The sequence below is a fragment of the Bufo gargarizans genome, chromosome 1, assembly GCF_014858855.1.
Source record: "Bufo gargarizans isolate SCDJY-AF-19 chromosome 1, ASM1485885v1, whole genome shotgun sequence".
NCBI classification, from domain to species: Eukaryota; Metazoa; Chordata; class Amphibia; order Anura; family Bufonidae; genus Bufo; species Bufo gargarizans.
In genome coordinates, this window is record NC_058080.1 from 415619314 (window position 1) to 415640924 (window position 21611).

Genomic DNA, 21611 nt, shown 5'->3' on the forward strand with positions numbered 1-21611 from the left:
GTGGAGGGGAAATGTGTGTGTTTTCAGTCTGCACTGTGGAGTGCAGCATGCCTCTCGGGGGTACGGGGAGGAACGGGCATACCTCAGGCCAAAGTAAACTAAGAGCAATCCTTTTTCATATAGGATAAAAGAGGTCTGCTGAATTAAAGACATGGCTTATAAAGAAACAAAAAGTTACTTTCAAAGTTTTTGTTTTTTTACTTATTGCTTTATAGAACTTTATTACTGATATAGTACTCATTGTAGGTTAAATGCTGTTGGGAGACTGAAGCATAATTGAATGATATGCTCCAGTCCTATGTAAAACTTCTCATATTCTCATCATGCAGAAAACCCATGTTATTACAGTCAAATTGATTTCCGCTGCATCTTTACAGTAAGGATACGTTCAGAAGTGGACAACTGATTTACGCTAGATTTCCCTCTTTATATTGCAACCCGCCTAAACGTTCTGCATGCTTGTGTACTGTATTTTGTTGTGGATTTTCAGTGCGGATTCTGCAACCAATCTGCGCAATCTGAACATGTCTTAATGATATGCCGTTTAGTTAATGTTGCTTACCGATCTATTTGCGACCATCCTCACCAGTGATATGTCCTGAAGCAGCACGTGACCGCTGAGGCCAGGGAATGGCTGCTGTGGTGCCTGTGACAACAGACGGACTATCACACTTCCAGACTAAAGGGACCTGGAAACAGCAGGGACAGAACAGAGCTCCAACTGCCTGATATGGACTTGGGGGCATTGAAGTGTTAAATTGACACTTCCATAAAAAATATCTCACATTAACAAATATATGTTAATGTGATGTTATGTCATTTTTATATTAAAAAATGGGGGGATGGTCTTTTGGATAGAATAATTTGAAGTCACTCCATGTAGTCAACCCCCTGTCCTGGCTATTTAACTTCCCTTTTGTTTGGACTTTTAGCACAGCGGGCAGTCTTGCTTAACTTTTCCAGTCACACCATAAGGGCTCGTTCACACGAACGTATTCTGCGTTCCGTATACGGGCCGTTATCTGTGTTCCACATACGGTCCGTATACTGAACCATTCATTTCACTGGGTCAGCAAAAGATGCAGACAGCACTCCGTGTGCTGTCCGCATCCATTGCTCTGTCCCGTGGCCCTGCAAGAATTATGAGTCCTGTCCTATTCTTGTCCATTTTGCTAACAAGAATAGGCATTTCTATAATGGGCCTCCTGTTCCGTTCCGCAAATTGCGGAAGGCACACGGGCGGCATCCGTTTTTTTTTTCGGATACGCAGTTTGCTGATCCCAAAAAGCCGGCACGGTCGTGTGAACAAGCCCTAATTGTGAGAGAGAGGGGAAAAGGTGTGTGGCTCATTTAGAGCAACACCCATTACACTAATCAATGCAATGCTCTTCTGTGGCATCTTTATTTAGGCCTACCAAGAAAACAATATAGCTGTCATACTGTTACCCCAACTTTACATTCACTATTAGGGCTCATTCAGACTGCCGTTAGTTTTTTGTGGTCAGTTCAGGATGTCCAGAAAAAATAGATTTCTGTCCGCATTTTTTCAGACCCATAGACTTTTCACTGGCAAGTATAGGGGATGTTTTACTTGTTTTGCGGGGCTGTGGAATGGAAGAAAAGATGCGACAGCACACGGCTGTCCGCATCTTTTGGGGCCTCATAGAAGTGAATCAGTCCAGATCTAATCCGCAAAATTGGAGATCAGAAAGCAACATACGGCCGTCTGATTGAGCCCTTAGTATGAGGGTTAGGGTCCATTGACACGTCTGTATGTGTTTTGCGTATCCGCAAAACACGGACACCTGCAATGTGCGTTCCGCATTTTGCGGACTGCACATCACCGGCACTCTCATAGAAAATGCCTTTTCTTGTCTGCAATTGTGGACAAGAATAGGACATGTTCTATTTTTTTGCGGAATGGAAGTGCGGATCCGCAAATGCGGACAGCACATCCAGGCCCCATTGAAAATTAATAGGTCTGCACCTGTTCCGCAAAATTGCGGAACGGGTGCAGACCCATTTTGTGGACGCCTAACCCTGCAGATAGCATCTTCCCACACACCAACAGTGAACTGTCATATCGTTTGTGTTGACTGCAGCAGGAGGCCAATATTTTGTAGTTACTTTTCAATGACATAGTACTATTGAAATAAATAAAGAAATCAGAAATGAAAAAAAAATATTTTTAGTATAAAAAAAATAACCTGTTTCTGATGGAAGTGTCCCTTTATGCATCATAGATTCCTGTTCTCTGGTATGTCTCTATAAGTACATAAGTAGTATTGAGAGGCCTCTAATATAATACCTTTCTTTCAGGTATATTTTGCTCCTGTTTACCAGGCTCGTGTTCTTCATTGGAGCAGCATATACTGTAGCTGCTTATCATATTTGCGATATATCTGTGTTGTAGGAACCATCTCACTAGGAGGGATCTTATATTTATTTCAGATATTCTACTTTTGCAGAGTATAAGAATAAGAAAACTGGTAATGGTTATCATTTGTACCCTGGCTCTTGTCCAAAAGGTGTGTGTGGTTAGAAAACAATTGCGTTATCAATATAGGTCAGCAAGAAAATCGGATTCATCTCGCAGAAAAAAATAAGTTCCTTATTGTTCTGTACGTGATCTGTACATCTTCTCACATCTATAAGGGCACTGAAGGGGTAATCGTGTTGTAAGGTGCTGCCTGCAATGAGTTAATAAAATCGAATGGAGGGGAGAGCAAGAAGAATCCTAGCAAATTGACTAATTTCCTTATCTGCCTGGCGTACACGCTGAAAACCAGGATCTATTCTCCCCCTGCTCCCGCAGCAGATCTTTCTTTAAAGTCAGTAGTTGATAGGAACACCTGAAGAGTTCATGGGTTTCAGTGACCTTTTACTATGGACCTGCTTCCAGTCAATTCATGTTTTCCTCACAGTCAGACAGCTGTTTATTACTGTGTCTTCCCGCACTCTCTGCAATATTTTCTACTGAGACCTCGAGCAGCTTGTTAGTGGGAACTAAATATTGATTTGGCATCCTGTCGATGCAGAAAGAATGAAAAAATTTCCACCAGAGGCCCCTCAAACATTTTCCTATCGACATTTTCTGGGCAGAGTGGAAAGCTGCATAGAGGATGACAAGGCCTAGACTAGCTGAAATCCCGGAGGGTTTCGTTGAGACTGCCGCTGTGACCTGTGTGATACTTTTTCTTCCCTTTCAAGTATCTCTTTTTCTCCACACTTCTAGTCAGCTGGGAGGATCCCCTCTTGCAAGTGATCAAGGGCAGTTTATTGGCAGGTGAGAGCCCTGCTTCTCATGCCATAGATCTGCTTTTGTTTTGACATCATTTACAAGAATTCTCGAAACTTTTCTCCTGTTTCATGTAAGTTTTCGCTGTCTGTGAAATAATCCCACAGAGTGTGAAATCTATTGAAATATTTGATATGTATCCATGTTTAAAGGGGAATATTAAGCAGCAGAAGTCATGAAGCTGACTGTAAATCATTAGTGCTACATGGTGCGGACAAGCAGGACTCTCTTATCTTTCTACTTTACTATTGAATTTTCCATTCTCGAATCCTGTGATTGTGCGCCTCGCTGTCAGCATAGCAGAACTACGCAAGGTGGGTCATCTGATGTAACATGTCTTACAGTATTACCAGCATGTGACAGGGCGGAATTTCACTGCTCTGTCTGTCCTGTCTGCATTTGTAATGGATAGCATTCAGCTAATGTGTATATCCCATATGTTCTCAGACTGGGCTGATTCGTCAAATAGCTCATTCAAGTCATGGTATGGAAACGCCAGTAACAAACATTTGAAATTAGGTTTTCTCACATATGTAGGTTTTCATACTCTTTTGTAACTACATGCTATGTGTATTGGAATTCGTTTCTGACATTTTTTATGGAATCTATTAAACTAATATTAGTCTGAAATCTGAAGGTATAATATGAATATGAAATCCTCCATTTTTTGGGGTCTCCTACAGTCCAAATAATAACCCCCTTTTGTCTTCATTGTTATTGTCTTAAATTGCACTGGTGATATTAGCTGTTATTTTCCCCCTGGCGTGGTATATACGTTCTCTGTAGACGAGTGTTTGCCTCGGATTTGTATACCTCTGCTAATGAGAAGCGTGAGAAGGTTGGTTGTTGCCCCAGACCATTTAATGCAGCTACGTAAAATATAGCGTCTTTCGGAGTGAGGACTATGGAAGATAATTGTCCAGTAGTATTGATTTAATTGCCTGTGTTTATTTGTGGACTCCTAATTATTGACTGGAGGTAAATTTAATAGAGCAGTCTTTATGAACACTAGGAAACCACTGCCGTTGCTGTTTAACATAATGAACTGCATCATATCCCTTTAGATCATTTTCCAGCTCATTTTATTCCTTGGTGACAGAACAATAATGTTTTAAAGACTTTTAATTTTAACGTTTTTTTTTTTACAGCCCTGTCTTATGGTTTAGGGTGAAGTAAAAGATGGAGAGTGGGACGTTACAATTTACTAATCAGTAATTGCTCTTTACAGTTTAACTGCAGGGAGTCTGCAACCTTCAGTGAACCATTAGTTCATTTATTGTTACCTTCCATTAAGATTTATTTTGGGGGTGATCATCTAGTACTTGAAATGTGAACTCTTTAATTGAGGAGGTTTATTTCGCCTTTAATTAGAATTTTTTTCTACATTTCTTTTATGTGTTGAGCTGTCTGTATCCAACCATTAATATTCAAAATGTGCAATCCGGAATGCGGCTGGATGGAAACGCTAGCGAGCAGTTATCAGAGAGCGATAAAGCAGGGGAAGCCTCCTTCCTTCCTGTTCTCTTAGGTTAACTATTGCCTGTATCATAAATGTCCAAGTTGTATATAGTTGTATGGTACACCCTACTGCCTAGCAGAATAGCCAACATTACAGGATCTGGTCGACTAATCTAGCACACAATGTAATCTAAAAGTACACTGCAAAGATGTCAGTGATGGGCAGATATAACACATCTGAAATAATAGTTCATATACTGTATGTTGCCTACTGTATCCCACTTCTATACAACCAAACTTATTGAAAACTTTTCAGTTCTACATTTGGCACAGTTTCATTGTTCAGTCTGAAAGGTGTACACTTCAGACTCTGCTTCCATGATATGAGAATATACATTGTACATGTAGGAGGGTCTACTATACCTGCCTTGTGGCACCATTTGGGGAAAAAAAGTATACCTGACGGACATTTTCATTATTTCTACTTACACTTTGCACAAACAGCAAATTTCCTATTATCGTTATTAACAGAATTACTCTCATTGTGAAAAAAACACAAAAACAGGACTTCTGGGGGCATTTCATTTTCCTAGCAGCTTTACGGCTGACCTATCGCCCTTCTCTTCATCTCATGAATAGCAGTCTATAATCTGCAAATGTGACGCAGGCGGCCTGGCAGGGTATTTCTAATGTTCTCCTCAGTGCCCTGCTCTACTTTCTGAGCAAGGCAGTAAGTTCTGTTAATAATATTCTATAAGGGATCCGCTGTTAATGCAAGTCGAGACCTATATTCAGTAGAGTGCCCCATAGGCCTCATTCACATGACCGTTGTCTGACCCATTGGACCCACTGTTTATGAGGCTACAAAAACTGCGGACAGCACACGGATGCATCCATGTGCTGTCCGTATCTGTGCAGCTGCTGCTGCAAATTATAGAACATGTCCTATTCCTGTCCGTTTTGTGGCCAAGAAACAGCGAAAAGTGTAGGATGCACATGGCCGTGGTTTGTGGACCACAAAACTGATACAGCCATGTTCCATTTTGAGAGGTCTCTCCTTGTGGATAAGTTTGTTAGTTTTTAGTCTGTGATGAATTTGCTTTGACAACATACTTTTAAAATAGATATGTACTTCATAGCTCTGCCATTGCAGCAAAAACACGTCACCAAAAACTCTTTGGACTGTATACAGGATATGGTAAGATTTATTCTGATTGTAAGTGTTTAGAAATACGTAAACTTACGTAAAACTTATTTTTCTGACATATTTATGAATTTAGCAGTGAGGCTGGTCATCTGCAAGATTATCCTTGAAAAATAAAAATGTATATTCTTAGTTGATTTGCCTCTCAGCTGCACCATGAATGGAAGTTATGGTTGTAAATCAATGGGTAAAAATAATAGGCTTATAATAATTGTTAAAGGGGTGGACCTATGAATAATGTCTAGTGCAGTAGATGACAACCTCTTTCTAACAAAGCTAGAACCAACCCTGTATCTCACATGGATCTCCACATTAATTGCTCCAATTGTTCTGCTAGATTTATTTCAAGCTGTCAGCTTATGGGGTGTGCCCTTTCTGCTGCAGCTGGTGGCAGTTGAAGGATGGAACTGAGCATGTGCTTCCGTCTCAGTGAGCAGGACAGAGAAATTAAAAAAAGAGCAAACAGCAGGTGGCGCTATACAGGGAGATTTGATTGAATAAATCCGCAGCTATTTAATTACATGAAATTACAAAGGTATTCAGAATTATGCACTGGTTTGAAAACTGTAGAATATGTCTCTTTAAATAGAGATGGATTGCTGGCAGTCTTTAATCATCTTATGTATCAGGGAAGAAATGCTTGTAAACTGCAATATTTAATTGCAAACTTGATACAATAAAACACATGAAACAGAAAAGTGGAATAATTCTTTAGTAAATAGGTCACACTCAGTTTTTCCAATACTCGCAGAACATTTCAGAAAGTGGCAAGGACTTGATAAATATGGTCTTCTGTCTGGATGCTTGTTTATTAATGTAATTATACAGGAAACATAATTGCTTTCGCCATACCCCAATAGGATTTGCTGCATGAAAGTTATACACCTCTTTTTACCGTATCTACAGTATTCTCTATATGTTAAGTCCTATATGTTATTTTATAGGAATAGTATATTCCTATATTCTGTATGTTAATTCTAGTTACTCTCTACAGAAACATAAAAGTCCTATAATGCATGCATTATACTGTCTCGGATACGTCTGCAGTTTCTTTTTATGTTTATATTATCCACTACCGCCACCTTCTGGTAAACTGACATCAAAGCATTTCAAATAATCATAAATATTTACTTAATATACTAGAAAAATCCTATAATCTGGCACCTGACTGCAGAAATATCCACATTCCATCCCTTGATTCCAGCAAGGCACTAACCATAAAGAATAGAAAATAATGTTAGCAATAGTAGGTTTCTGATTTTCAGTTGTCTTTACATTGGCATGTGTTTTATAAATCTAATGTATCATATTACACTTTTAATCTAATCTTTAAAGAAATTAGCATTTTCTAAGTGACCAACCATCTGAGACATGCAGAGACTTTCAGAGAAGTGAATTAAGAACCTTTTTACAGGGGGACGATGATTACTTGAACAGACGTTTGCCCAGGGTAATCACGTTGAGCGATCAAACAACAAGTAATAATTTTCTTGTTTCTTGTTAATTACATCTTTCATGATGACAAAAAAAATCATTGTCAGCAGCACATGCTTTGTGTGAACAGCAATTGTGCCGCTGACAATAATGGTAACTATATGTGGGGGGCAACCGATCATATTGTATTTCTGAAAAAGGGGAGATAATTGAAACAAATGCAATTAATTGAAACAAATACAATTAAACACACATTGATCTACTTGTTACAGGCAATTTATCTGCCTCAGGGTAAAAAAATTGTATGTTGGGTACTATAAAGCCTTGTTTACTCCAGGGGTGCAGAACACATGCACAGCCTTAGTTTGCGGCCCTGTCTTGCTGGATAGAAACACCGCTGATTGCCTGTGTGATCAGCTGTATTTCTGACTACAGTGCTGGATTAAAGCTCCTGCAGTCTAGCAGAAGCAGGTCGGGTCCCCGGCTGTCAGTGATAGGACCTGAGGAGAAAACAGAAGTGGTTTATTACCACTTTTGTCTTCTCCTTTGCTTGGTGCATAGGGATCAATGGGTGCTATCACTGTGCCTCCTCCGGTATTGGATCCAATGATCGCCATGGGCCTCGGTGGCAAAGCAGAGCTTAAGGGTCTGAGCATACCCAGATCAGTACTGCTTGTGTACAATGCCCCCACAGGGGACTGTTTTCGCCTGTAAATGGGGCTCCTTGGATGCCCGAATTACAGTGGAAAAAGTGCTAAAAGCAAAAAAAAAAATTATAAAGCATCAATGTCCCCCAGAGGTCTTATAACCACCTCTTGGGGGACATATGTGCCAAAAATAAATAAATGTAATTTATAAAAAAAATTTTTTTAATTTATAAAAAAAAAAAAAATGTCCACTCCAACCAAAACTATCACCATTATTGTTCTTGGAACACGGAACAATGCATATTATTTATCAAAGCACCTGACACAAAATACAGAACCGGTTTTAATAATTTATTTTGGTGTCAGTTTTTGAATATTTAGAGGATAAGATGCTATAGTTTGGAAAAAATTACTTAAAAAAAGGGTTTTTCCCCTCAAAATAAAGCTGAAAACATCACACTTAAAAATGTCACAAAAATATATTGCTTGTATGTCAGCTGATTGGCATCTTTCATCAGGATGAAAATGTATAATTTATTAGGAGCACATCTACCTCTGTAATCAGGGATTTACTGACTATCAATACAACTGTGGCTGCATTCAGTCCTCCGCCATTCACTTTACATCAGCCTGTGTAGTAGCCTGATGCAGTTCACCTTTTAAAAAAAAAAATTGGCAGCCCCTTGAAATAGAGCAATGTCACCATGCAGCCCTCAGACCCAAAAAAAAGTTGTGCATCCCTGGTTTACACAGGGCAACAATAATTAAAATTCTTCAATTTCTGAGTAATCGTTAGGAGATGCCAGATGGAGTAGACATTTTCCTCTTGTTATGTCTCACTCCTCTCAGCTGGCACAGCTGCTGCAGTGCCCACCTGCCTCTCTCTATGGTGGTCCATGCCTGCGCTGGGGCCGTGCAATGCTGCTCACTCCTTGCAGACTGAAGTCTGCACTACTTCTCTCTAGCTGTAGGGCAAGCATACTCCCCAGCCAATGGCCAGTCATATTAATGTATTATGGCACCTTCCCCTGTGGGAACGTGCCTTAGCAATAGGTTCTATATCTCTAGTGGCCTTCAAAGGCCTGTGTACCGACCTCAGCCTTCTCCTGGATTTGACCCTTCACTTTCTAACCCTTGCTTGTTTCTCATATTGACCCTGTGCTGTTCCTCCTGACCTTGGACTGTTAACTGGATTGCATATACCCTGCCTGCCCCAACCTTCGCCTGTCCCTGACTATTGGTTTGCCTAACCTCATCGGTGTTTTGCTTCGGTGTCTCTTGACCCCCATGGGTCAGCAGTATACTGAATACAGATTACTTCAGGAGATGGTGGCCAAGTGGTTCCCCTGCAGAGGGGTCCTGATCCCTGTCAGGAGTAAAAGGGTAAAGACCAGAGGGCTGAATCAATAATGCTCTTAGGAGTATCCCTAAGTGAAATCTGTTCAGTATGTACAGTGAATCCATATCCACTTCGTAACACCTCTGCCAATTTTCTCACACTGAAGACCTGCAAAAAAAATCTTTCACCTCTGTATCACACTAGTAATGATCTTTCAATCCACCGTTAGTGTCAATGGACCTTTATTTACCATTACCTGGAGTACTACTGTTTCGTTAATCATACAGTAGATTCTGATAGTTTGAAATGTAATCTCATACCTCCACTTCTGGGCACAGATACTAACATGGCTAAGAGGCAGGCTTCTAGGTAGAGTACAGGCAATGTCCTAAAGAGCATATGAAGAGGAATGCAAGGCATAGATCAATGTTGCCTAGTGTCGGGTGGTGCATTCTACTCGGTCCCCCCTGCAGCTTCCTGGACTTGTGTTTGTGATTTTAATTGATTTTATTCAGCCTCCAAATGAATAAACTTCTGATCCCATAAACAATAATCTGATGCACTACTTCAAATCTTAATCCTCTCCAACTGTTGGATGTCATCGTCTAACATGTCCATCCATGCAGATAGCTGCACTGCTGTATGCTGTTTACTTTAAGATTGCTGGGGTTGAATGGTGTGTGTATGGTCAGGTATACTTTACTGCTCTCTGTGTATTAACTCCATTAAATTTACCAGTGAATTCCATGACATAGGACACCAGCTGTGCCATGGTAATGTTGTATCCTGCAAAGTTTTACAGTTGCACTATTTGTTAAAAATCTTTATAATAGTAATAACTTTTACATATTTATATCACATTAGCTATATTTTGTAATACAGTATAATACCCGATCCTCGCACCACCAATTAGCCTACTGTGTATTTCCACCCCACTATAGGACTGTTTTATCTACTGTATCATCCCCTCCCTCTCTCCTACTAAAGAGATATAATAAGAAATACAGAAAACATTAGCGACTTCCAGCAGTCTTGATATAAATCCCCACAAGTCAAGTCAACGACAGGCCTGTTTAGGATCTCCTCTCCAACACAACCCTCAAACTGGAAATAGCATCATATATTTGATAGTGATATATTTTAATCTCCTTTTTGGAACGTTTTCTCTTGCGTTTCAGTTGGATAATCATTTTTAATGTTTCTTTTTTCACCTGCATACAGTAGTAACCAGATCTAGATGCACCATTTCACATTTTCATTGCCCTAGGTGTTAGATCTTACTTAAATTTTAGACATGCCTAACTTCATAAATATTGTGGATATTTAGTATATACAGAAAAAAGTTAATGTAAAATAGAGAATTATTTTGATTTTTAAAAATGCTCATCAGATAGCCAGGCTATCCATATACTCAGACACGTTTAGAGTGTCGGCATTAGTACAAAAAAATAACTACACTGTATTATGTAATAAACAAGAATTGTATGCATTTTACATATATTTGGCTCCACTGAAGTCAACAAGAACATAAGAATACAAAAAGGGCATATATTACACGTATACCTTTGGGACAATTCATTTTATGATAGTATTTTACTTCTTTTAGTAAAAAATATATTTATTTATTTTCATTATAGCTAAACTCTTATTAAACTGAATGTCTTAAATTAGTGTTTATGAGCTCAGGAGATCAGAGATAAGGCTTCACATGAGCCATCAGAGGATGGGAGTTGAAGGGCTAGTTTTTACAGGGGGTTTGACTGTTATTGCACCGCAAAAGATAAGATAGTTTTCAAAATCAGTGCTTTATGTTATATTTTAGTTGCGTCTTTGCATTATTCACAAAAACTTTCCACTAAGGCCTTGTGCAATGGATTTATAGAGGCTAAATGAACTCAATACTAGAGGTTGGACTGGTTAGTCTTATTTTAGAGGGTCTTGAAGTCAAGGGGGTTTAATAGAGGCCTGCCCTGCACTGATCTCTTTGATCCATATAGGGCAGGAAGAGGACGGGAAGTAGAATCATGATGCCCTTTTACAAGGGACTATGTTTTGCTCTGAAATGCCACAGCATTTTGGAGAAAACATAGGTTTAGAAAGAGTCGGACGTGGCTTATCCCAACCAGCCACAGCGTTCTTTGTGATGTGGGAGCCTTCCAGTAGTGCATGCTTTCTGTGGTCTGAGCACATGAATCTGCTGACAGGTTCACTTTAAACATCTCACTGACTAGGAATATGAGAAATATGAGCATTAATCCCTTCACTATCTTAAAGCACCAGGGATGATGGTATATGCAGGGGATGCTGAACCAAGGCCCCAGTTCGATCAGTGCCTTCAAATTTATAGAGATTATCTGTAATGGGAAAATGCTTTTAACAAGAAATGTTGACTTTAACCCCTCTGCTACCGTATACCACCAGGGACATTAGCCATAAAGGCTTACACCACCTCAAACAACAGCTGCCAAGAAACGCAACATGTTTACCCCCTAAGCTTGTGTGAATATGGTCTCTTCTCTGATTGGATTCAGTTGTCCTTAATGTCAGACCCCTGGAAGTTCCCTTGTCTGCAGGGTGAGGGAGTCTAGAGATCCTGTAGGATGCATTGACTATCTGACCTTGGCTCCTCTTCTGCCACAGAGACTTATTCATTTAATGGGAATCCTTCTCTGAAAGTTGCATGCAATAGTAACAGGAAAGCTGATTTCAATACTGTGTAGTTTATGAAAATGGTGTGACTTGGCTAAACGAATCAGTTTTTAGTGGCAGTGTGCTATATATGTTAGGCATCTGTAGTCCTATGATTTCCTGAGCTGCAGGCTCCTACACCCTCCCACAAAATGGACTGCTTTCTCCCTATTACTTTGCAGAAGCTGTCAAGCTGTGGTGGGGAACGTTTATTAAGACCAGTGTAAATGTACCCTTTGCAAGTACCAGCATTATTTCATTGATTCCTAATAAAAGTTGGTCTGATTGTTATAGAAGTCACAAATAGAGACAAACATTATAAATTGATACCGCGCCATTCATGCCTTTTATTGAGCACATTGAGTAAACATACACAGTTCGGGTGGGGGGGGGCTGTAAATGGACCTCTGCATTAATGATTACAGAAATATTGACGAACTAAAACAGAGTTAGGCCTCATGCACACGACCTGTTGTGTGCATCCGTGGCCGTTGTTCCGTTTTCCGTGATTTTCTGCGGACCCATTGACAACTCGGAAAATGCACCGTTGTTCATCAGCGGCCGTGATCCATGTTTCCTGTCCGTCCAAAAAATATGACCTGTACCTATTTTTTTGACGGACAACGGTTCACGGACCCATTCAAGTCAATGGGTCCGTGAAAAAACACGGATGCACACAAGATTGGCATCCGTGATCCGTGTCCGTAGGCTACTTTAATACAGACGGATCCGAAGATCCGTCTGCATAAAAGCTTTTTCAGAGCTGAATTTTCACTTCGTGAAAACTCAGATCCGACAGTATATTCTAACACAGAGGCGTTCCCATAGTGATGGGGACGCTTCAAGTTAGAATATACTACGAACTGTGTACATGACTGCCCCCTGCTGTCTGGCAGCACCCGATCTCTTACAGGGGGCTGTGATCCGTACAATTAACCCCTCAGGTGTCGCACACTGGCCACTAATGATAATACAATAGAGGGGGGGCCGCACACTGGCCACCAATGATATTCAAACTGGGGAGGGAGGGGTTTGAGTTACATTGTGAAAACTCATATCCGACAGTATATTCTAACAAAGAGGCGTATATTCTAACAAAGGGGGACGCTTCAAGTTAGAATATACTACGAACTGTGTACATGACTGCCCCCTGCTGCCTGGCAGCACCCGATCTCTTACAGGGTGCTATGATATGCACAATTAACCCCTTCAGGTGCGGCACCAGAGGGGTCAATTGTGCGGATCACAGCCCCCTGTAAGAAATCGGGTGCTGCCAGGCAGCAGGGCGCAGTCATGTACACAGTTCGTAGTATATTCTAACTTGAAGCGTCCCCATCACAATGGGAACGCCTCTGTGTTAGAATATACTGTCGGATATGAGTTTTCACGATGTAACTCAAATTCGATGGTATATTCTGATGGGGACGCTTCAAGTTAAAATATACCATCGGATTGGAGAAAACTCTGATCCGATGGTATAATAGGGACTCCTGACTTTACATTGAAAGTCAATGGGGGACGGATCAGTTTGCAATTGCACCATATTGTGTCAACGTCAAACGGATCCGTCCCCATTGACTTGCATTGTAAGTCAGGACGGATCCGTTTGGCTCCGCACGGCCAGGCGGACACCAAAACGACTTTTTCCTTCATGTCTGTGGATCCTCTAAAAATCAAGGAAGACCCACGGAAGGAAAAACGGATCACGGAACTACGGAACCCGTTTTTGCGGACCGCAAAAAAAAACTGTCGTGTGCATGAGGCCTTAAAGGGAAGAATGGGCCAAAATGTATTCCCAATGTTGAGCAAATCTTATTTGCAGCTACCGGATATGTTTGGTGGAGGTGAGGTTGTAAAATTCAAAGGTTCATTTACTTTTTTTTCCCTGCATTGTGGATGTTTGTTAATGTCCTCGATAAAGACATGAACAGTCCAACGTTTTGTGTGTTAATAGTTTAGTTGGATTGCATTTGTATATAACTGTGACTGGGATAGCAATCAGACCACTGTTTTATGATAATCAGTGCAGAACTATAGGTAATTTCAAATGTCATTTACGTGTAAGCTATGTTTAGTTTATTCTATACAAGAAGCCAATGGCCGCATTTCCTTAATTGCTCACGGTTGTATTGTTGTTCGTAGCAGTCTGTTTTCTGTGACAGACCTGCAGATGTCTGTAACTGCATATTGATCATCTGAGTGAGGATGCCTGTCTGACCCTTCTTATATTGCAAATGACATCATTAAAATAATCACTAAACCATGACTTCTTCAATATTGTGTTTGTCTTAAATCATTTCACTTCGCGCTTAGATTATTTTCAGGATAGAGAATATTCCTTTGCTGTAACCAGGGTGAGAAGAGAATATTTCCAGTAGTTACAAGAACAGAGATTTAATACTTAATATTGAATGTTACTGAGCTTAAGCCAAAATGTATGGCAGACTGCATAGTCACTTTTCTTATTTTTCCTGCGTTACAGATTCCCTTTGCATCTTACCTAATAGAGGCTATCAGAACTAAACTTTGTGAGAAACAGACACTAACGGAAGAATATGTTGTGTTAAAGGCAAAGGATTCCAGGTGACTGTTGAGAAAATGAAGTGATGGAGACAGGAAACAATGTGATCCAGAAACCAGAAAGGACTGCACTGTGATATTACTACGACTTCTCCCTGCTCACTCCAGGTCTAATTAAGTGGGTGTGGTGGGGAAACAGGGGTAGAAAAGGTCTAAATGTAAGACAGCTAGGAAGTTGTCTTAATTTAGAAGCAGCGGTGAATCCGCCAGCGCCTCTTCATAACTCCGGCGGATCCACCTCCACAGAAAAGGGTTTTAGACGCCAATCTTAATAAATGTGCCCCACTGTTTACCACTTTTTTAACGCCACTTATGTGTCTCTGCCACCCTCCCGAAAAGAGGGCGTGGTGAGGACATAAAAGAAGACTGAAATCTATGGGTACTTTCACACTAGCGTTTTTCTTTTCCGGCATTGAGGTCCGTCATAGGGGCTCAATACCGGAAAAGAACTGATCAGTTTTATCCTAATGCATTCTGAATGGAGAGAAATCCGTTCAGGATGCAAAAGGATGTCTTCAGTTAAGTCACTGAACGGCGTTTTAGACAGAGGAAATACCACAGCATTATGTCCTTCCAAAATTACGGATCAGTTACCGGAGACGGCATTAATTTACATTGAAATGTATTAGTGCCGTTTTTGCAATGCATTTGCGAGACGGATCCGCATCCAGATCCGTCTACAAATGCTGTCCGTTTGCATGCAGATTGCTGGATCCGGCAGGCAGTTCCGGCGACGGATCTGCTTGCCGGATCACTCTGCTGCAAGTGTGAAAGTAGCCTATGCCAGTCCGAGGATGGAGTAGATTTCAGTTTAGGCGCACCCTCTGGCAGTACACAGGGATATCATAGACTGCATAACATAATTTAAGTGTCTATTTTATATAAACTATTTAAATTACCATTTTTATATTTTGTATTTTTATGTACAATAAAAGAGTGTATTGCTAATTGCTTATTTATGTGTTTTTTTAATGCGCTGCAGTGTGGTACACGACACAGCCAGGAGAGGACTTTGAGTTGGTCGCAGATTTTAATACATGCGATAATTGCACCATAATTTGTGACATTTAGAGGTTCTCGACACTTGAAAGAGGTGGAGCTTGAGGGGCGGGGCATATCACTGTCTGCCAGATTTACTATAACTTATGCCAGAGCCTGGTGTAAGTTAAAGCTCAAGTCTGCACTAGCTTCTAGATGGCGTAGATTTGAGTTTCTGGTGCACAGAGTACAAGAGATGCACCTAATATATTAAAAAGGCATCTGCTTCTAAATAAATTAGGTGCATCTTACTACAGCACAGGGAGTTGCGACTAGCATATAGGAACACCACTGTTGATATATTCCCCCACTGTGTGAGAACCCTTTGCTTTTCAGCAGTTCATTTGCTGAGACCAGGTCTTTAATGGGCATCTGTCAGCAGCTTTGTACCTATGAAACTGGCTGACCTGTTACATGTGCAGCTGAAGCCATCTGTGTTTGTGTCCCCATTGCTGAGAAAAATGATGTTTAAATATATGCAAATGAACCTCTAGGAGCAATGGGGGCGTTGCCGTTACACCTAGAGGCTCTGATTTCTCTTACTGCCTTTCCACGTTGACTGATTTTCTGAAAAAGCACCACTAAACCCTAAAAAAACAAAAGCATGCAAAGGACTATTTGTATAGCTCTTTATGCATAGAAAGCTGCTACAGATATCAGAAAAATGCCTTCTTCCTCCCAGCATCTCCATGTTTGGCAGAAGACTGGTTCTTATCTTTCCCTATTAACTACTGTAGAATGACCTCACATTCAAAACCAGAAGTTTGTGGGTTGGGGCTTAAAGGGGTATTCTGGTTGGTAGAAGTCATTCCCTATCTATAGGATAGGGGATAACTTTTAGATCAGTGGGGGTCCTACTGCTGGGACCCCATCAATCACAAGAATAGTGACCCCGTAACCCCTGCAGCCCCTCTGAAATGAAGAGACCAGCGGGTCAGGCATGCACTGTACTCAGCTATCTCTAGTGAAATGAATGGAGCGGCCTCCTGCATGTGCGACTGGCAGCTCCGTTCTTTTCAGGGGGGCTGCAGAGGGTACGCGACCCATGTTCTCATGATTTGTGGGGGTCCCAGCAGTAGGACCTGCACGATCTGATAGTTACCTCCTATCCTGTGGATAGGGGATAACTTCTGCCAACCAGAATACCCCTTTAATCCCTATTCACTTCAATGGACACCCAGTGAACTGTGAAAGAGGTGGAAACTGCAAAACATCTTCATCTTCTTAGAAAATGGGCAGAATAGTGACTGGTTAGCACTAGGGTTCTAGGTTTAAATCTGACCTAATTTGTATTTTCTCCCCGTTTTTATGTAGTTTTCCTCTGGGTACGCTATAAACAAAATTATAAACTTTATTGATAGATTGACATTAAAAAGTGAAGTAACACCCAATTCAGCCAAGTACTGATGATTGTCCCTTAAAACAAAAGTCTCCCCTTGAGCTGTAATACCGTCTGTATCAAAGTGATTGGGGTGCCATTGGAGAGGGGAACAGAGCTAGTACACATTCACTGAGCCTCCTGAATGCTCTGCATCCAAATGTTTATGTACACACCGTGCACACCTCCCACTGATCTGTGAGCACCCTGGTCCTTTCCTTATCTGCCTAGCACATGTGGTGTTTACAATACACCCCCCACACCTTGGTCTTAATAAATGACCCCTTAGTATTTAGCAATGCCTATCATAGTTCTACATAATTTGTTACCCAGCTTTCCAGGGACCCTAATGACAAATCTGTCGTAGCTATGGCACTATTTAGGAGTAATGAGAAGGATTTATGTAGACGTAGCATTAAACAGTCCTAATTAGTGTTGAGCGAACTTGTGTTTTAAGTTTGGCGTCTAAAGTTCGAGTTATCGAAATATCCCGTTATGGATTCCGCTACCATGGACCATAACGGAATTTAGAATCCATAACAGGATACTTCGATAACCTAAACTCGAACTTTAGACGCCGAACTTAAAACACAAGTTCGCTCAACACTAGTCCACATAATATTACCCAAAATTCCCAGCCCTGTGAATGACAAATATGTCGAGATATCCTATAGTATGGAGGATTTGTCACTGGCAATCTTACTCTACCGGTGAAACTCGAAAAATTAGAATATCGTGCAGTTTAGTTATTTCAGTAATGAAACTTAAAAGGAGAAACTAATATATGAGATAGATCATTACATGCAAAGCGAGATATTTCAAGCCTTTATTTGTTATAATTTGGATGATTATGGCTTACAGCCTATAAGACCCCAAAGTCACAATCTCGGGTAACCTTTGCTCAGGGGGTATGGATTAATTAGCTGACTACAGTGTGACACTTTGAGCCTAGAATATTGAACCTTTTCACAATATTCTAATTTTAAGTTGCATTAATGCAACTCCTTTTAAGTTGCATTACTAAAATCAATTAACATTTGCACGATATTCTAATTTTTCGAGTTTCACCTGTACTTTTCCAGGCTCCTGGCTAGCTAATCCAGCTGGATATTCTACAAGACTGGGCATGTACCAATTCATAAACAGTCTGATCTGGCATTCTGGAATCTGGTAAAGCTGGGTAGCAATATCTGCTTTAAGGTGATGGGGGCATATTGGTTATATAAAATACACCTAATGCTGCCCTGATACACTATGTGAATCTATCATATATTAGAAGAACGTAATCTGTTGTCAGTAATGCAGCTGCACAGTGTCCTCTTCCCAAGTTGGTGTAACTATATGAACGGATTAATCACTACATAATTAGGCAAATTTAGAATTCTGAAGTTAGTAACAACCTCTACAGAGATGTAATGGAGGCCACACGTGGTACATACAGTTGAAACCAGAAGTTTATATACACTATATAAATAGACACATATGCATGTTTTTCTCAATATCCGACATTAAATCAGAATAACCCTTTCCTGTTTTTGGTCAATTAGGATTACCATAATTATTATTATTTGCCAAATGATAGAATAATGAGAGAGAGAGAATGTTTTTTAAGGCATGTTTATTACTTTCTGCAAAGTCAAAAGTTTACATACATTTTATTAATATTTGGTACAATTGCCCTTAAACTGTATAACTTGGGTCAAACATTTTGGATATCCTTCAATAAGCTTCTCACAATAGTTAGTCGGAATTTGGGCTCATGTCTCCTGACAAAACTGGTGTAACTGAGCCATGTTTGTTGGTCGCCTTGCTCACACCTGCCTTTTCAGCTTTGCCCATAAATTTTCAATAGGATTGAGATCAGGGCTTTTTGATGGCCACTCCAAAACATCGACTTTGTTATCCTTAAGCCATTTTGTAACCAGTTTGGCACTATGCTTTGAGTCATTGACCATTTGGAAGACCCATTTCCGCCCAAGCTTTAACTTCCTGGCTGATGTCTTGAGATGTTGCTTCAGTATTTCCACATAATCTTCTTTCCTCACGATGCCATCTATTTTGTGAAGTCCACCAGTCCCCCCTGCAGTAAAACAACCCCACAACATGATGCTACCACCCCCGTGTTTCACAGATGGAATGCTGTTCTTAGACTTCCAAGCTTCTCCTTTTTTTTTTTTGCTCCAAACGTAATGATGGTCATTTTGGTCAAAAAGTTCCATTTTAGTTTTGTCAGACCACAGGACATGTCTCCAAAAATGTAGGTCTTTGTTCATGTGCGCATTTGCAAACATGAATCTGGCAGTTTTATGTTTCTTTTGGAGTAATGGCTTCTTCCTGGCAGAGTGGACTTTCAGCCCATGTTGATACAGTACTCGTTTCACTGTGAATATTGACACAATCTTACCAGCTTCCACCATCATCTTCACAGGGTATTTTGCTTTTGTTCTTGGGTTGATATGCACATGTCGGACCAAATCATGTTCATCTCTGGGACACAGAACCTGTCTCCTTCCTGAGCGGTGTGATGGCTGGACATTCCCATCTTGTTTGTACTTGCATATAATTGTTTGTACAGATGAACGAGGCACCTTCAAGTATCTTGAAATTGCACCCAAGGTTGAGCCAGACTTGTGCAAGCTCAAATACACCACTGGTCACAAGACCAAAAGAAATCCCTGTAGGGGGTCTACTAATTTTGTAAATTAAAACATACACTTTATTTGATCTTTTAAAAGAAGGGGGTTATAGATGCCCCAATGTCCACACACTTAAAACTATCAGACGATAGTACTGGCTTATATAGAAGTTGATACTAATTCTCTCAGTTTGGAGGAATTGAATGTGCAGGTTAGTGGTGTATCGGGCAGGAAAACAGGACATGGTTGAGATCTAGAGTGACTGGTTCCTATCCGTGTGGTGGTTGTACTTTCTGTGTGTTTTTACCCAAAATTCTCTAATCCAGTTGATGGTAGGGAATATGAAATTCGGGATTGGTTTAATTGTAAAAGCAGTGGAATAGTATATATAGCCTCTTGCACGTGCCCGAAGTTATATATCGGCAAGACGGTTCAGGAATTGAGGAGACGGATATCGGGGCATATCAGTGCAATCAACACAAAAAAAGATGCATCTCTGTATAGACATGTCTCATATGTTCATAATGGTCGTATAGATGCACTTAAATTTTGGGGTCTTTTTCAAGCTAAACTGGGCCCTAGGTCTGGTAACCTGGATGCCAGGTTATTAAGAGAAGAAGCCAAATAGATATATAGACTGTCTGGTAAGACCCCATCTGGACTCAATGAAGGCTTTTCCTTTTCTGCCTTCTTATAAAAATGTCTATGCCGGATATATATTTGGGTTAAATCTGGGTTATACTTTTAAAACTGCCATTTATGTGATCATTTTTCCCTTTCTTGGAACTGAGGAATCAATATAGGCATAGGTGCTTTTTTATTAATATAGGATGGAGGCAAATGACATCTGAATAATGGATCTAAATTCTTGTCATGCTTTATTTAGTTAGTTTTACATAAGTGTGATCCGTTGTTATCAGTACAAAAATGTACATCGTTCTGCCTCTGTTCTCTTAACTGTATCTAATAGTTAGCTATTACCCATCTGAATGTATCTAGTTGCTTATCATCATAAACTGTATCCAGCAGATAGCTACTATCCGTGTGACTGTATCTATTTTGGATGTCCACTCCTACCTCCGTGACGTGGAGGAGGTGGAGTGATGACGTTTGACATGATGACATCAGACGGCGCCGATAACCAGAATGGGTAGGGGACGCCTGGTGATGAGGTCATCACCAGGCACCTGTGCATGTGATACAGCCGACACGCCCCACGCAGCCGCGACCAATGGGTCAGCCGCTGCGTACGAACTGGGGCGTGACTCATATAGCCTCCGTCTCCTCAGCGCGCCGACGCTAATACCCCAAACCCCTGAAGAAGCCGCATCGTGGCGAAACATGTTGGGCGGGGACTAGTGTTAGGCGCATTTGTTTTAGACAGACGTTAGTACTGTGAGAGCTTTACCTAGTTATAAGTGTGTGGACATTGGGGCATCTATAACCCCCTTCTTTTTTAAAAGATCAAATAAAGTGTATGTTTTAATTTTCAAAATTAGTAGACCCCTACAGGGATTTCTTTTGGTCTTGTGACCAGTGGTGTATTTGAGGTTTACCTCCCGAGGGCTTCTACTAGGGCTCATTTTTTGGTAGACTTGTGCAAGTCCACAACTCTCTTCCTGATATCTTGGCTGATTTCTTTAGACTTTTCCATGATGCTACACAAAGAAGCAGTGTGTTTCAGGTGTGCATTTAAATATATCCACAGGTGTGTCTGTAATTAACTCTGATGTTGCCAACAAACCTAGCAGAAGCTTCCAAACACATGACATTATTATATGGGCAGTCCAGAATTGTTCAAAGGCATAGTAATCTTAGTGTATGTAAACTTCTAAATTTAACTGTACATTCTATATACACTATATCCATAATAATCATATTAGGACAACCGTGAGTATATCCTGTATGTAA

At 40.6% G+C, this 21611-nt stretch overlaps 1 protein-coding gene across 1 annotated transcript in view; it reads left to right on the forward strand.

Moving 5' to 3' along the window:
- Positions 1-15576, forward strand: part of CNTLN (centlein) — a 327152-nt gene extending 311576 nt beyond the window's left edge. The window contains exon 27 of the mRNA XM_044286471.1: positions 14551-15576. Within this exon, the coding sequence (XP_044142406.1) occupies positions 14551-14655 (105 nt within the window). The 3' untranslated portion in view covers positions 14656-15576. The remainder of the gene's footprint in view (positions 1-14550) is intronic.
- The last annotated feature ends 6035 nt before the right edge of the window (positions 15577-21611 follow it).